The sequence below is a fragment of the Salvia splendens genome, chromosome 2 (genome assembly GCF_004379255.2).
Source record: "Salvia splendens isolate huo1 chromosome 2, SspV2, whole genome shotgun sequence".
NCBI lineage: Eukaryota > Viridiplantae > Streptophyta > Magnoliopsida > Lamiales > Lamiaceae > Salvia > Salvia splendens.
This window is the reverse complement of record NC_056033.1, coordinates 10,707,179-10,725,315: the sequence shown is the minus strand read 5'-3', so window position 1 is coordinate 10,725,315 and position 18,137 is coordinate 10,707,179. Positions and strand designations below refer to the sequence as shown.

At 41.4% G+C, this 18,137-nt stretch overlaps 1 protein-coding gene and 1 pseudogene across 1 annotated transcript; both read right to left on the bottom strand.

Annotated features, from left to right (window-relative positions):
• Positions 1 to 3,076: 3,076 nt before the first annotated feature.
• LOC121787831 (transcription initiation factor IIA large subunit-like) lies at positions 3,077 to 8,243 on the bottom strand. Its single transcript, XM_042186674.1, has 11 exons — positions 7,933 to 8,243; positions 7,540 to 7,713; positions 7,222 to 7,464; positions 6,940 to 6,991; positions 6,731 to 6,789; positions 5,410 to 5,529; positions 4,825 to 4,941; positions 3,770 to 3,833; positions 3,529 to 3,683; positions 3,355 to 3,438; positions 3,077 to 3,264 (listed from the first exon to the last, which is right to left on the bottom strand). The coding sequence occupies exons 1-11, from the start codon at positions 8,053 to 8,055 to the stop codon at positions 3,241 to 3,243; spliced, it is 1,215 nt and encodes a 404-aa protein (XP_042042608.1). The 5' UTR covers positions 8,056 to 8,243; the 3' UTR covers positions 3,077 to 3,240.
• Positions 8,244 to 8,782: 539 nt separating this feature from the next.
• LOC121787838 lies at positions 8,783 to 11,897 on the bottom strand (annotated as a pseudogene).
• Between the last annotated feature and the right edge of the window lie 6,240 nt (positions 11,898 to 18,137).

Sequence of the window (18,137 nt, the reverse complement as noted above, 5' to 3'; positions counted from 1 at the left end):
GATAGTGCACTTCGTGCTCTCTATGCGGAATATGAAATGCGCTATAACACCGCTCACCAGGTACGTGCTCCTCCTAGTCCTTCCACATTTTATTTTGGTGGCGGGGAGTTTAGCAATATCATGATTGATCCAGACGTAGTATCACAATTGCAAGATTTCAATTTTTAAAAAAAATAATCGAACCGCGAAACCGCCGGTTCCGAACCGGAACTGCCTACACCGCTGGAAAAACCAGCGGTTCCGAACCGGAACCGCCGGTTTTCGAACCGGAACCGGAACCGTGAAATAGCCTCACGGTCCGGTTCCGGTTCCGCCTTCGACCAAACCGGAACCGGCGGTTCCGAACCGGAACCGTCCGGTTCCGAACCGTGGGCAACACTAGCCCACTCAATTAGGCCATCCACAATAGGAATAGCCCAGCAATAGCCCAGCCATAGCCTAGCCACTGCCACATCATCAGTACTAAAAATCCTCATGCCACATCATCAAAACAAGCAAATAGCCCAGCAATAGCCCAGCCATAGCCTAGCCACATACTATCCACATCACTATTAACAAATATATACAAAATGAAATAATTAACAATCACACAATATACGGAATTAAATTTACGACACAAAAACAAGAAAATTCACTAATATTAATAAAATTTAAAAAATACATTAATTAAAAAAAATTACATAATTAAAAAAAACTAACGGCGGTCAATCATCCGCGCCCATAACTCTTCAATTAAATCCTTTTGGAGTCGAATATGAGCCGACGTTTGGCGCATGTCGGCATGTGCTTGTAGGAGGCCGGCTTCATCGTGAGGTACCTCACTCCGTACGTTGGGGGCTGCCACGCCGTGGCTTGGACCGGCTTCATTATCGTCGTTGACCCAATTGGTCAGTTCGCCACCTTCATCTTCGACAATCATGTTGTGCATGATAATACAAGCGTACATTATATCAGCAATGCATTGGACATTCCACAAACGCGTTGGACCCTTAATTGCCGCCCATCGAGACTGGAGCACACCAAATGCGCGCTCCACGTCCTTGCGCGCCGACTCCTGCCGTGCCTCAAAGTAGGCCTTCTTCTCATCTCCTGGACATCGGATCGTCTTCACAAAGACGGGCCACCTAGGGTATATCCCATCCGCCAAGTAGTAGCCCATATTATGTTGGTTGCCGTTGGCGACAAAACTGATGGCCGGACCGACGCCCTGGCACTGCTCGTTAAAAAGTGGCGACGAGTTGAGGACGTTGAGGTCGTTGTTCGAACCAGCTATCCCAAAATACGCGTGCCAAATCCAAAGCCGGTAATCAGCTACGGCCTCCAGGATCATCGTGGGATTCTTTCCCTTGTAGCCGGACGTGTAGAACCCCTTCCAGGCTGCGGGACAGTTCTTCCACTCCCAATGCATATAATCTATGCTGCCTAACATACCCGGGAACCCATGCTGACTCCCGTGCATCCGCAACAGATCTTGGCAGTCTTAGGGGGTAGGCGTTCGGAGATACTGATCACCGAATACTTCTATCACTCCCAGACAGAAATTCTTCAGACATTGCAGGGCAGTCGTCTCACCGATGTGGAGATACTCGTCCCACATGTCTGCCGCGCCTCCGTAGGCCAACTGCCGGATTGCCGCAGTGCACTTTTGAATAGGTGTGTGGCCGGGTCTGCCAGCCGCATCGTGCCTGAAGCAGAAATACATATATCGAGACTCCAAAGCGTTGACAATACGCATAAACAGGTCCCTGCTCATCCTAAAACGACGCCTGAAAAGGTTGGCGTTGAACCGAGGCTCCTGTGCGAAGTAGTCTTCGTATAGGCGCTGATGTGCAGCTACGTGATCCCGATCAATCACACTGCGGCAGTGGACCACTGGGGGAGGTCGAGGTATCGCCGGCTGCAAGGCCCTTTCCATCCATTGGTTTATCGCGTTGGTCGTATAGGCTTCCAACGCTTCGGCCATTCGACGTTCGTACTCCTCAGCATCCCCTCCGCTACCACCACTACCACCACCAGCGTTACTCATTTCGCGTTGTTGCTCTTGTACAGAAATTAAGATAGAGAGAGTACTCGTTAAAACAAGTGGTGCGAATGAAAATGACGAGCAAAACGCGTATATATAGTGTTTCGGAAAAAAAAATTTTAATTTTGCGCTAGGCGGTGCGCTGGGCGATCCGGGCGCTGCAATAGCGCCGAGCGGATCGCCCAGCGCACCGCCCAGCGCCACGAAACCGCCCAGCGCTGCGCGGTTTCTCTCTCCATTCGTCCGCTGGGCGACTGCAATAGTCCGCCCAGCGAACCGCCCAGCGCCGGCGCTCGGCTGGGCGGTCCGCTGGGCGCTATTGTGGATGGTCTTAAGCTACAATTCAACTTTTCAATTTCATTACTATTATTTTTTCTCTCCAATACTAATATATTTAAATTTACACATCATGGCGTTGCTCTCGAAGTGTTGCATCGTCGACGTGTCCTTGTAAATCACTTTGCTATAGCATCAACATCGAATTAAAAAAATGATTAAAAATAAATTAATACTTAAAATAAACTCGAATTAAAAATATATCAGAATAGGAATTAAAAAGATTTAGATAGCAATAACCTGAATTAAAAATATATCAGAATAGGAATAAAAAAAATTTAGATAGCAATAACATGAGGTGCGATCCGTTGCTAAGTTTTTTTAAATTACTAACTTGCTAACCCATCAACGCAGTGTATTAAAAATATCAACACGATGATACTGAAATGTAAACATAAAATTAAGTTGATATTTTAATACATTGTATTGACACTAATATTTAAATGTCAACACAATTTATTAAAATGTCAACACATATTTTTACACGATGATACTGAAATGTAAACATAAAATTAAGTTGAAATTTTAATACATTGTATTGACATTAATATTTAACTGTCAACACGGTTTATTAAAATGTCAACACAAATATGTTTTAATATTTTAATGTGATCGTGCTGACATTTTTAATACATTACGTCGATGAGTTATCAATTTAAGAAAAGTTAGCATTTTAAAACACCCCGCAATAACATACTATATCCGAGTACACAAAAATTAAATTATACAACGATCCTTTTAAAGTTATAAACTCGTAGTTGGAGCCAAAATCTCCCTTCTCTGTACATTGTGACCATCGAAACATTTCCTCTCACTAATTTGCGTTCCGTACAAGAGACCAAGTACAATGTGAATAATCAATCTTGTTCTCTCCAACGAAATCAGAAGTCGAATTCTCCCGTCGCCTGGTGAAAGCCCAATACCCAAACCACTCAGACAAATAAAGAGCACGTAAGAGGAGCGAGCATCCACGAAAAATGAAAAGGAATCCTAACCTTGTTGAACAGAATGTCTTTGTTATTTACGCGCATAATGCCATCCTTCAGTGTGCACTTCCACCTGCTCTTGGTTCTCGTCACCTGTATATCATACAAGCATATCTTAAGGATGAGATAACTGTCATTGAAGAAAAACCCAGAGTAAACAATATGATTTTGCAGGCTCTGTACCTTGTCGAACTGAGCTAGAACTAGATGTGCTGTGTTCACATCCTCCCCCTGTTCCAGATCGTCCAACTCATCATCGTCGTCTTCATTTAAGGGTTCATCATCATCGTCATCGACAGGTTCATTTGGAATGGGAGCAGGAGTTGCTGCTTGCGTATCTAGAAATGCGGATGGTTTCATATTAAAAATGGTCATTAACAGTTCTGACATGTGGGGGAGGCACTAAATTTAGGTAAAAACATACCATTGGGCATAGGCGTGTTCACTATGTTGTAGTCTTCATTGATGACTCCTTGATAATTGTACATCTTTTAAGAGACACGCAAGGAACCAAGTTAGTATAGAAAAACATACATTTGAAGAGAAGAGTAATAATCAATTTAAAATATGTAAAGGGTATAAGACTATAAGTGATACAAATGGAATGAATTCCATTGGGCATGTTTAACCCATAAATTTACAGGAGTAGTTTCTAAGAAGAAGTAATCCTATTTTCTGACAGAAAGATAGTCGTGCAAACTTTACTTTTCTAGAAGACCATAGTGAGAATCAACTCTCAGACAACTACAAGAGATATCCTGACATGTTAGTATGTTGCTATCTATTAGATCACCGAAGTGTGCTTCCATAGTTAGAAAAGAGTTTGGGAAAAGACTGAAACCTCCATTTACAGCAAATCACATTGACACATAGTAAGAAAATGTCAACAAAGATAAATACAAAGTCTTGCAGCATCAAGCAACTGGTTCTGGAATCAGAGAGGCCCAAAAACCGGTTATATGAAGTCCTTACAACAGATGTCAAACCCCCCACCCCATGGCAATAGCCCTTTAGAAAATTGCATAGGAGCAAAACAAAGGATGTCTACATGCAGGTGGCTACAATGTTTACAATATCGCATGGCGGCTTATGGCGGTTCGCCTAAGAACCGCCTCAGGGATATGGCGGGATATGGCGGTCAATAATTAAATAAATAAAATAATACTTATGTATTTTTATATAATTCAAAAATTAGAAAATAATAAAAATATAACATCTAAAACTCTTAAAACAATTAATAAAGCATAAAATACAACTCTAAGCTCCATGTTTCTTGCATAATGCCCCATTCCTATATGGGGTACACACGCAATGTTGTCAAATGGTGGATATGCCGGTGCTATGGCAGTGCCATGGTGCCGCCATATCCGCTATTTGATAACATTGGGTGGCTATCACCATCTAAAGAGATTCACCGAATTTAAATGCAGGCTAGATCAAATGCTACAACCAATAAGACTCACACAGAGGTAAACTCACATTGGGAGTAGAAAGCGCATCATCGTATGGATCCGGTATGGGTCCATCCAACTGAGGAATCCTACAAGACAGTGATCCTTCTTGAACAGGTATTTGTGCAATGCTCCCTGGACCCACCTGCCAAAAGTATGAAGTGACAGTTTCAAATAGAGGAAAAAAAATGTTCTACAAGATCAAAATGCCTAACAGTCTAATAAAAAGGTTAGCACAGCAAAGGCAAGGAAATCATCACATATCAAAATCAGATCCCAATTTTCCAGGGTTATAATGTCTATTGATTATTTCTATGTATTCATAAGGTCTACCATAGATAACTTCCTGTGTATAAAAATATACACTGTGCATGAGAACGCACTTGTATAAAAAGGATGAATTTAGACAGCCTCATTAATCCAGAATGGCTTGTATTAACAATCTTCTACTTCTCAAATAACGATTTGAAATAATAAGACCAAAATAGCGGTTTATTCAGGAATCAGGAACCATGCATTCTATCAATCACTTCCTGGAGGCTGGATTAATCTCTGTGAAAACTTAGAGGCAACATTATCGTTGCTAGTATGTGGCTTAGAATCAAAACTTCACCTTTAACACCTCAGATAAAACATCTCCAGCTCCATCCTGTTGGGGGACATATCCACCAGAATGATATTGTGGAGGAATGTCCTCACGTTTTCGTTTTCCAGAAGGCATCAAGAAAAAATCCTGCATTGAGTTCTTCAATATTATATCCTTTACTGAATGAAATGAAATACTCCCTCCGTCCCAACTAAGTTGAGTCGTATTTCTTTTTGGGATGTCCCAACTAAGTTGAGTCATTTCCTTTTTTGACAAAAAACAAAACATCCAATCACTATTACTTTATTTCATCATCTACTTTACTCTCTCTATATATTTCCTACTTTATTCATTTCTCCTACTTTTCAACACAATTTCTTAATCTCCGTGCCCAAAAGTTTTGTCTCAACTTAGTTGGGGCGGAGGGAGTAACAATTTACATCATTGGTTTTATATAAACAGATCAAGAGTGGTGGTGGGAATTTATAAAATCAGCATGCACAGGATAAACTTGCTCCCAGTTTCGGGGATATACACAATCAAAATCTTCAAACAGAATACCAGAAAGAGGTGGGTAACAGCTGAATTAGTTAATTTGCAGATCGTCGTTGCTGCAAAATATGTGGGATAATAGTTGACATAATACTATCAAGGGAAAACAGTAACTTGGTATTTTCATGACATCACTTGTCTGGATTAATGTCATGTCCTACAAACTTGGAAGAAACGAGTTCAATTGTCAATGGGGCGAACAGTTTCCAACATCTGAGTTTATGTTCCTCACACATGCACTTAAAATGCAATGAACTCCCTATCTAGTCACTGTAACTAAATTATGGGTGTCTAGCAAGATACGATAGAGCAGCACATATTTAATCACCAGGGAATGGGTAACCTATCGAAGAAGGACATAAGCACGCTCCCTGGGATTACTGGTACACGAACTAAATAAAACACCACCACATGACATTTATTATCCCACTATGAAGGTGATTTACTTTTGATGTCTGCTGTCTAAATTCTAATTAGAATTTGCATGTAGTTGACTAATAAAAGAAGTCAAAACAATGGGTATTTATACAGTACTATCTTTAAAAGTAATGCTAAACCAAACAATTAGATGAGATATAAGAATACTTCAGAGAGAAAATTCCACTATAGCCTTTACAAAAAAGAGATTGTTTGTCGAACTTCTAGCAAGGAAATAGGACAATACAATTTGCATAGGTGAAATGTTTGTACATGGTTAGTTTTTTCATATTATAGAGCATTATAGTATCTGTTTACAACTGATCGGGCTACACTCATTACAAGCTTGAAATAAAGATGAACTCCAAATGACAACAACCTGAGTTGGTGGATGATTGGGCGCTCCCTTGTCACCCTCCTCCCGACCTTCCACATAAGCTACAATAAAAGACAATATGAAACTAGTGAAGATTACACTGCCTTCCACCAATTTATAAAGTCATTTAATATACTGCCACCAACTACAGCTACATAGTTACTTAGGGCAGAAACAATGCATTGTTATAAATCTTCACCCATCACACTCACCAACATTCACATCAAGAGGAGGCCTTTGACTCAACCAAGATGAAGGTGGTTGCTGCAAGAGTAAAATATAGATTTCAGTTGAACTACCTAGTACCTACCACCAAAAGGTAAAGATGGCGCAGAAATTGCTTGCAAACTTATTTAAAGTATGAAAAAAGAATCAGAAACATTCTCAACATAAAATTAAAAGGGGTAAGCAAATGAGGCTGCAGAAAACAAGATTGTCAGCCAAAAGTGACAGACACACCCACCACCAGAAAAGAAGGTTCAGTATAACGATACCATATATTGGCTAGGCCTTCCACCTCCAGTTCTCATCTGACCTTCACCCCCATTGTCATTATTAGAGGAGTATTCAGTGGGGGTTATCGGGGTTCCACCTGTAGGAATGCTGTAGTACGGACTGTTGTCATTTCCAGGAAGAGGAGTTTGAGCTGTTCCAGGAAGGGGAGTCTGAGCTGTTCCAGGCAATGGTGTCTGGGCCATCCCCGGCAATGGCGTCTGCATAGGTGTTTGTAATGGGGTCTGGAAGCCCCAAGCAAAAACATCAACAGTAAAAAATCAAGGCATAATATGATCATTTTGATACCAAGCACTCACCGGAGGAAAGAGCATATCAGCAGTGGGAGTTTCATACTCCTCAGTGCCTTCATAAGGTACGTTAAGATCATGCACGGGATTAGGCGTCACCGGACCTCCTGCTGCTTTCTGCTTCGCTGACCTATCTATCGGACCCAAAATAGCGCCAGCGTGCATCATTTTCAGTTCCCATATCTGCGAAATTCGACCAAAAAAAAACAATCAACGATACTATTCCAACCCCAGATCCAACAATTTCAAAACCCCGAAACTACATAATCAGCCTTCAATGAAATAAATCCCAACACACTCCTAAATCCACACATATCACAAAAAATTCCATCACTAAACCCTAAAGAGAAGTAAAACAATCCAACATCTCATCATTTAAAAGAGAGCGGAAGAAAAAATTACTCCTTGGAGCTCAGCAAGGACGTCATCTCCGGGACCTCCATCGGTGACGAACTCATCTCGGACCTTGTTGATGACGTCCTCGATGACGTGGATGTAGATATTGCTGGTGCCGGTGGTCGCCATTTGTTCGGAAAAATCTAGAAATCGAGGAACGCGAAAGAAGAAGGTCCGAATCGAGAGTGAATTGAATGGAGTGAGGTTAGAATTGAAGGAAATTAAGAGAGAGAAGGGAAGATCGCCGGCGATGAGAGAGAAAGTGGGGAGGGGAGGAGCATCAGACGGAACAGAAAGGGAGAATAGAGAGTGGAATATAAATAGGTTTGCATCCGTTTTTATGCTCAATTCCACGTGGCGTCCTATATCTTCTCCAATTTTCCAAAATAAAAGAAAACAAATACTAGTAATATTTCAATGCAATGCGAGTCTATTATTTAGTTATCTTAGTAAATTGAAATAAATAATAGATAAGATGATGGCCTTGTTTACTGGAAGCTGGAAATCTCACCATAAATAAATGCATATGATAACGATGGCGTCTCTCATTTGTAGTAATATACAATGGACCTAAGCTAGACAAATTTTAGGGATATTTATATTATTAGTGTCTAGATTTTTTAAAAGTGCTGTAATACAGTGCTTGAACTTTTTTTAATTTTTCTTACACACTTTACATTTAGATGGGGGCAAAGGGAAATAATGCTAGTGAATGATAGAATTTGTAAAATGGATGTTTTCTTCTTTTGCATTTTTTCCTTCTAGGTCTTGTAAGTCAATCATCACTCCATCTATGTTCTTCATGTCTATCTTTTATGCAAATATAATTTGATCAGACCGACCGTGGAATTGGAGATGGATTTCTCATGTATCCGCTCTGGTGGATCAGTTTCTGCATAAACCTATGGTTGAAGGAATCCCACTGGTCATGGGAACCATCTTTGGGTACATATGCCAACTAGTGAAAGCCTTGGGTGCATGAACACTCATGGTTTTGTATCATTGAAGAACATGTATGCTACAGTAATAATGGCTCAAACATTACTACTTATCTAATGAGCAGTAGCGCCATGGTACATTGAAGACATCCATGGTGGACTGGAGCAAGTAGGTTTTGTTTCCCATTTCCTTCTCTTCCGGTGTTTCAGTATCGCTCGTTCCTTGTCCCCACTCTAGGTTCTGAGCAACAAAGATTACTTGGGAGAAGTTTATGACACAACTCCACTCGTCACCGGGCAGATATTGATGGTGGGATGTCTGTAAATGGCTTTTGTTAAAGAAACTGTATGTCATTCAATTGTGACCCTGGTATTTACATGAATCGAAATGAATATTCAGTCAAAATGATGGTGGAATTGCATTCTTGTGGGTTATATGCAGGACATAAAATCCATAACAACCACACCATAAATTGTTGATCTAAAAAGCGAAGGAAAAAAAACTGCAGCCAAGATGCACTGGAACCATATCCACACGATTGAATATGATGCTCCAAGACTGTAATCTATCATGTTATGATGCAATGCAGCCAACAAAGATCCGATATTACATGTCCTTCATAGACATCTCTTCTCCTTCACTTTTCAATGCCTTCAGTTTTCTATAACCTGTGTCAGTGCCGAATATCCTGCAAAGTTGTAAGTTAGAAGTCACAGGGTCATAGAATGGCACTGCTGGAAGCAATTTTTGGATTCAAATACTTTGACTCGTTATATAGTAAAGCAAGATATGAAAATGCATATTTGGATTAGTGAATGATACAACAAGAATAAGAGTAATATTAAAAGCCACAAAAATTTACAATTTCCTAAAAGTTTGGCAAATCCCAAACCATGCTAAGGTATACAGAGAGTGATCATAAGAAAACAGAGAATCAGAAAATTCACCAGTCCATGTAGACAAAAGTTGATGAGTAGTTGCCACTCTTTGTGTATAGCAGTCGGTGAAAATCAGCACTGGAATCAAGAAAGGGAATTATGAACTTAACACGAGAAAAATAAAGAAGATTCTTGTAGGGCTCAAAAGAGAAAGGACACACCCGCCATATAAAGGCAAATAGTTTGAGAGGCTCCATGGGAAATGGTATCCACAATGTGCCTCCACGGTTTCAAGCACTCTAAGAACCATCCATAACCACAGTGTTATTAAATGAGGACCAAGTATTGTAGCAAATCCAAGAAATAAAATCTCAGCAGGGTGAGCATATTCAGAAGTCAATCCAAATGGTGTTGCGTATCTGCATAGGCATCACGCATATATTGATAAATGTTTCTGGTATAAAAATGTGATGCTTCTACAGCCAGTGAAATGAATTTAGTTATTATGCACATTTATATGTTAACTCACTCATGATGGACACTGTGGACATGCTTGTAAAGCCATTTTGTATGTAAAATCCTGTGACCCCAGTAGAACACAAAATCTTCCAGGATGAAGTAGAATAGAATCTGAGTTGAGATTACTTTCCTGCAGAAGCATGCAATCTGAGTAAACAGCAAGAAAGGCAACCTATTGCGACCTTCTTTTCTTTAGTACTTTAGAGTTCTTTTCATATCTCCATATATGGGAAACAGTTTATGCCTATCCCACTACCTCAACTACTATATATCAACTGAACCACATTCTAATTCTTCAGGCACTAAAAATTTAAAACCCTTCGTGATGTAAAACTATGTTTGGGTGGATTCAATCCAAATTGTTCAATATTTTGAATTACAAACCAACTGTAAATTAGATTATACTTGTCTTTTCCTGTTTATATCAGTATAACTTCTGAAAGAACCAATAATACAAATGCACCATTAACCATTTCGTTTAATTCGTTAACAAGATATCAGCAAACAGTGAATCTGGCAAAAAAAGAATAGCATCTCAAGAGAAACAAATTGTTGTTCACCGGAGGCTCAAGTCATGCTATTTCAGAGAGAGATTATCATATTAAGTAAAGACTCTCAGTCCACCCAACTCAAGCATTATAGTATAAACAACCTGAGTATACCAGGATGGCAACGGAAGGGTACTTCGCATGCCCATAAATCTGAAGACGGGATATGATAGAGCAATAGCCTACTGATGCATTTCTCTTGAGCATCAACTGTGTTGCTTTTAGTCTGCACGAACAGCAGAAGCATCACATATTTCATGTGATAAGGTAAGACAAGCAAAAAGGTCAAAACAGGAAGCACATTTTGGATGCTTGACAAGTATCTGCAATTACAAATCTGCATCACCTCTTCTCCTACTCCACCCCTTCCCCTTCTCAGCTATATTACAATGTTTAGCTCTTTGCTCTTAAATTTTATTCTTGTGCTAAGTTAGGTTTTATGATGGCAATAATTAGAAAAAGTAAACTATTATGAACTACTACTACGAAAAAGGACCAACAATAACTAAAAGATGTGATGAAATTACTAACACTTTGCTAATGCTATTAGTGTTCCTTTTTACCCTCTCACCATAAAATTTCTGAAACTTTTACAGTTAACATGGCAGAAACCACATAGTAAAATAAGTACTATATTTGATAACGTTGCAATAACAAAGAATAATGACAAACAATTTATCTGGTCATCGGCTAAGCCTAGCCTACCTAATTGCCAATGGGAAGTCTTTTACTAAAACTGATGGTCGAAAACCTATATTCTTTTCCACCATGTTTTTGAGTGAACAGAGGATACTTAAATGTTCTCGGAAGATCTTTACTCCAAAATTCCCAGTTCTCAAGGTCCAAAAAACAATAGTACACAAAGTAGCAAAATGCTCACATAAAACACTTAGGTCGGTGATTGAGATGCTTGTCAAATCATTCATCTTATTTGCAGCACTGCTTGTATGAAAAGATAGGCAAAACTCAAATTTGTTCTAAGATCTACAGACATAAAGTTATCTGAATTGGATTTTGTATCATTGGATATGATTGAAAGACAATCATTGTTGATTGTTCACATAACAACTTCAACTATGAAGTTCTAGATTAAACCTGAATTTTGTACTGGTTCAGCCATCCTGCCCTTTCCAAGAATATAAATGGAAGTCCCGACAAAAAGAATACACTCTCGTGAAGAAAGAAACTTCCAAGACATGGCAGTTGAAAGTCACTAAAATTGCTTATGAGATACTGCAACAACAAAATGGAAAATCAGATCAAAATAAGGAGTAAGAAATCTTCAATCATTAAATTACACATAAAGTTTATCACTGAGAATGTTGGAAATGATCGAAAGAATGGTTGATGAAGAACACTTTCTCACAAGCAATCTGTCGAACACAAACTAGGCAGTAAAACAAAGTAAAAGAATCGGAGACACAGGGGTTACGTGGTTTAGCTCAATCGAACCTACGTCCACGGGAGAATCACAAATCTCTTTTATTCCACACTACTGAATTACAATCACACAACGATCAATCAATCACTCAAAGATGAAAATACACTCAGGAATTAATATGCTCACCCTCTCGTGAACTTGGATCAAGAAACACAGATGATCCTCTCTAATTCCTCACTAAGATAGTGTTCAATTCACCCAATGTATTGATTCAGTTATTGAGCTCTCAATCTTCAGCTCAAACTACTTTTTTAAGACCATCCACAATAGGAATAGCCCAGCAATAGCCCAGCCATAGCCTAGCCACTGCCACATCATCAGCACTAAAAATCCTCCTGCCACATCATCAAAACAAGCAAATAACCCAGCAATAGCTCAGCCATAGCCTAGCCACATACTATCCACATCACTATTAACAAATATATACAAAATGAAATAATTAACAATATACGGAATTAAATTTACGACACATAAACAAGAAAATTCACTAATATTAATAAAATTTAAAAAGTACATTAATTAAAAAAAATTACATAATTAAAAAAAACTAACGGCGGTCAATCCTCCGCGCCCATAACTCTTCAATTAAATCCTTTTGGAGTCGAATATGAGCCGTCGTTTGGCGCATGTCGGCATGTGCTTGTAGGAGGCCGGCTTCATCGTGAGGTACCCCCCACTCCGTACGTTGGGGGCGGCCACGCCGTGGCTTGGACCGGCTTCATTATCGTCGTTGACCCAATTGGTCAGTTCGCCACTTTCATCTTCGACAATCATGTTGTGCATGATAATACAAGCGTACATTATATCAGCAATGCATTGGACATTCCACAAACGCGTTGGACCCTTAATTGCCGCCCATCGAGACTGGAGCACACCAAATGCGCGCTACACGTCCTTGCGCGCCGACTCCTGCCGTGCCGCAAAGTAGGCCTTCTTCTCATCTCCTGGGCATCGGATCGTCTTCACAAAGGCGGGCCACCTAGGGTATATCCCATCCGCCAAGTAGTAGCCCATATCATGTTGGTTGCCGTTGGCGACAAAACTGATGGCCGGACCGACGCCCTGGCACTGCTCGTTGAAAAGTGGCGACGAGTTGAGGACGTTGAGGTCGTTGTTCGAACCAGCTATCCCAAAATACGCGTGTCAAATCCAAAGCCGGTAATCAGCTACGGCCTCCAGGATCATCGTGGGATTCTTTCCCTTGTAGCCGGACGTGTAGAACCCCTTCCAGGCTGCGGGACAGTTCTTTCACTCCCAATGCATACAATCTATGCTGCCTAACATACCCGGGAACCCATGCTGACTCCCGTGCATCCGCAACAGATCTTGGCAGTCTTCGGGGGTAGGCGTTCGGAGATACTGATCACCGAATACTTCTATCACTCCCAGACAGAAATTCTTCAGACATTGCAGGGCAGTCGTCTCACCGATGTGGAGATACTCGTCCCACATGTCTGCCGCGCCTCCGTAGGCCAACTGCCGGATTGCCGCAGTGCACTTTTGAATAGGTGTGTGGCCGGGTCTGCCAGCCGCATCGTGCCTGAAGCGGAAATACATATATCGAGACTCCAATGCGTTGACAATACGCATAAACAGGTCCCTGCTCATCCTAAAACGACGCCTGAAAAGGTTGGCGTTGAACCGAGGCTCCTGTGCGAAGTAGTCTTCGTATAGGCGATGATGTGCAGCTACGTGATCCCGATCAATCACACTGCGGCGGTGGACCACTGGGGGAGGTCGAGGTATCGCCGGCTGCAAGGCCCTTTCCATCCATTGGTTTATCGCGTTGGTCGTATAGGCGTCCAACGCTTCGGCCATTCGACGTTCGTACTCCTCAGCATCCCCTCCGCTACCACCACTACCACCACCATCGTTACTCATTTCGCGTTGTTGCTCTTGTACAGAAATTAAGATAGAGAGAGTACTCGTTAAAACAAGTGGTGCGAATGAAAATGACGAGCAAAGCGCGTATATATAGTGTTTCGAAAAAAAAATTAAAATTTCGCGCTAGGCGGTGCGCTGGGCGATCCGGGCGCTGCAATAGAGCCGAGCGGATCGCCCAGCGCTGCGCGGTTTCTCTCTCCAATCGCCCGCTGGGCGACTGCAATAGACCGCCCAGCGAACCGCCCAGCGCTGGCGCTCGGCTGGGCGGTCGGCTGGGCGGCATTGTGGATGGTCTAAACGTAGCTCAACCGCTCTTCTCAACTGAAATAACCGTTAGGAACTAACCGTTAAACTTGTGCTCTCATTTTGCAATTCAGTCCCTAACCTCTTTGGAAATTCATTAAGTATCCACACCAACAGAGAATTCAAAAGTTAAAACTCCTTTCGAATGCATAACGGCATTTTGTTGAAACGGGAATAGTAGATATGAGCCAAGGCTTCATCATGATTTTGTCCTCTTAAAATTCAGGTACATGCATCATTCTCTTGTCAGCATAAAATCGTCAATAAACATGCCTTGAAATTAAGAGGCAAATCGCAACATAACAAAAAAACAATCAGACGCGACACTAAATCTCAAAATGCAAAAACATAAGTAACAGGCAGAAAACAGTGTTGGGGATAATGGTTTCTGGTGATTGGAATTACAAGAGATACCCAAAATCGGGCGTAATACAACCCAAGAAGAAAGAACTAAAACTGAAAATTACAATGAAATCTAAACTGTAAACTGGAAATGAACTTAGCCGAGTCGAGGAGGCCTCTTTCCGCAAGACGAGATACGCCCCGGTAGTGCTCTCGGTTTGGCGTGTCGTCTCCAAAGATAAAACGGCTACGTCTCTAGTGAAGCAGCACCGAAATCAACAGAGCTCCGGCGAACTGGATGGAGGAGATGGCAGAGCTTCGGAAAGAAAGAGTATGCAGAGAGTATGGTGCTTGTGTGTATGGTTTTTTCTGTATCCTAATGCAAGAAATGACTAGCCTATTTATAGGCTTGGTCCACTGCGGGGTCAACTCAGCCTTGATGGCTGTCATCATGGCTCATTATGGCGGGGCTGTAACCGCCGGCCGTTACGAGTTTGAAAGCTGGAGCGGTCGACTTTGAATCTAGACGTTGTACACGCCCTAGTTCAACCGTCACATGTGGACTTCGACTTGATTAAGACGCTGATCAAGCCATCGCTCAAGGCGCAGCAGGTCGAGTTGATCAGGCTACTGAAGCCATCGCTCAAGGCGCAGCAGGCCGAGTTGATCAAACTGCTGATCAAGGCGCAGCATGTCAAGTTGATCAGGCTGCTGCCCAAAACTTAGGTGGTCCAAAACATTAAGTCTGGATCCAGGGACAAGCCCAAAAACCAAGCCCAAAGACCACCCAAAGACCAATTGGCAAGATCCAAGATCCAAGTCCAAGACCAAGACCACGGGCGCGAGCGCAGGTGCGGCTCGGCTCGGCGCGCGCGTGGGCTCTTTCACCCATCTTAGTCCACGATAATTACTAAGTGTAATTAGTCACTTAATAAATACACATTTAAAGATGTGTCTCATCTCTTATGTGGGATAATTAACACTAGTTAATTACTTCCTACACTTTCAACTCCTAGCTTTATCAAAAGCTACAATGTGACCAACTTTAATCCACTATTTCTCACTCACCGAGAATCGGATTTGAGAAAGTGAATATACTACGGTCATCTACGCGGAACGTAGATCGACGCTATATCATTTAATTCTCCAAAATTAAATGTCTCGTCACATTTATTATTGGTCAAACTTCATTGACCGGACATCTTAAATCAAGATTCCAACAATCCCCCACATGAGTGGAAATAGCCAAATGTATATGCATGCAGACACAAGCTCAACCCTCACGAGGTATATAAGCATAAGGATAGGTAGGTTTTGGCTTTGAACCCTAAATAGTCAACACCGTCGAATACACAGGCGGCTTAGTAGCGCGATGCTTTGAACTAATCCCCCACGGTGTGCACCGAGACAATGGTGTTAACGTTTAAACACCTCAACCTCACCCGTTCTCACGTTTTGTGTCCATTGCGGTCTTGGACACCACTTTGGATTCATAAGTGCGTTTTATGAAGCGACCACACTTCGCACTTACATAGGTGATTCTTAGTCAAGTACCTTGCCATACTTAGTCTTTTTGAAAAACTCCATCTCTTTGAGATCCTTAAGAACCATTAAAAGTCATAGACTTAGCCTCACCACTAGGCAAGTTTTCCAACACTCTATTGCTCTCTATGGAATAGATATAGTTGAGTGTTTCTCATGAACTCTCATAGCTTAGTTGTCCCTTTGAACCAAGTTCTTGGGATCTCCAGTCATCATGGTTGGGTTACTACTATGACAATTCTTTAGTTTGTGGATTTCAAACCCATTCCCTCTAGCAACTTATTCATTTGATCACGGTTTAACCATTTGGTTAGCGGATCCGCTAGATTATCTATTGACTTCACATAGTCAATTGTAATCACGCCAGTTGTGATCAAGTGCCTCACGGTATTGTGTCGTCGACGTATATGTCGAGACTTACCGTTATAGAAGCCATTGTTTGCCCTTCCAATAGCTGCTTGGCTATCGCAGTGGATCAGCACCGGTGGCACTGGCTAAGACCAACATGGAATATCTTCAAGGAAGTTCTTAAGCCACTCGGCTTCCTCACTAGCCTTATCTAAGGCAATGAACTCCGATTCCATGGTTGATCGGGCTATACATGTCTGTTTTGTGGATTTCCACGATACAGCACCACCCCCAATAGTAAAGACGTATCCACTTGTTGAAAGTGAGTCTCTATTATCGGATATCCAATTTGCATCACAGTACCCTTCAAGTACCGGGGGTATCTCGAGAAGTGTAGCCCATGATTTTGAGTATGTTTTAAATATCTCAAAACCCTCACAAGAGCTCTCCAATGCTCTTTGCTTGGATTGCTCGTGTAACGACTCAACTTGTTCACGGCACAAGCAATGTCAGGTCGAGTGCAATTAGTCAAGTACATAATGCACCCGATGACCCGTGCATACTCTTCTTGTGCAACGGGCTTGCCTTTGTTCTTGCTCAAGTAAACGTCGAGTTCAATTGGAGTCTTAACGGCGCGCCATCATAGGTTTTGAATTTATTCAATATCTTCTCAACATAATGTGATTGTGTTAAGATGATTCCATCAGACGTTCTTAGAATCTTCATTCCAAGAATTACATCGGCTAGACCCATGTCTTTCATGTCAAAGTTTCTCTTTAACATGGCCTTTGTATCGTTAATTACTTGAGTGTTGCTACCCAAGATTAACATATCATCAACGTATAGACACACTACAACGTGGCCGTTATTAGTGCTCTTGATGTAGACACATTTGTCGCACTCGTTGATTTTAAACCCATTTGATAACATCACATTATCAAACTTCAAGTGCCATTGCAATGGCACTTGTTTCAATCCATATAGAGACTTTACGAGCTTGCATACCTTTTTCTCTTATCCAGGTACTACAAACCCTTCGGGTTGTTCCATGTAGATTTCATCTTCTAGTTCACCATTTAGAAACACGGTCTTTAGCAAGAAGCACTCGGATAGATGTAATCCTTGTTACAGGTGAATAGGTATCGAAGAAGTCATGTCCTTCCTTTTGTTTAAAACCCTTTACTACTAGTCGGGCTTTATACTTATCCACTGTTCCATCGGCCTTAAATTTCCTTTTAAGTACCCATTTGCAACCTAGAGGTTTCGCACCTTCCGGTAGATCTACTAACACCCAAGTGTGGTTTAGCAAAATTGAATCAATTTCGCTTTGAACAGCTTCTTTCCAATGCAGCCCGTATGGGCCAGCAAAGGCTACTTTTATAGATGTCGGTTCTTCATCTAACATAAAAGCAATGTAGTCAGGACCAAATATTTTTGGTCTTCTGACCCTACTACCACGTCTTAGTA

What these genes read in the sequence shown, in the direction of transcription:
- LOC121787831 (XM_042186674.1), bottom strand. Translation starts at nt 8,055, where the DNA reads ATGGCGACCACCGGCACCAGCAATATCTACATCCACGTCATCGAGGAC. An exon ending in TTTTATCTGAGGTGTTAAAG is followed by an intron (nt 4,942 to 5,409) that starts GTGAAGTTTTGA and finishes TACTTTTGGCAG; the next exon opens with GTGGGTCCAGGGAGCATTGC. An exon ending in AAGACATTCTGTTCAACAAG is followed by an intron (nt 3,265 to 3,354) that starts GTTAGGATTCCT and finishes GGCTTTCACCAG; the next exon opens with GCGACGGGAGAATTCGACTT.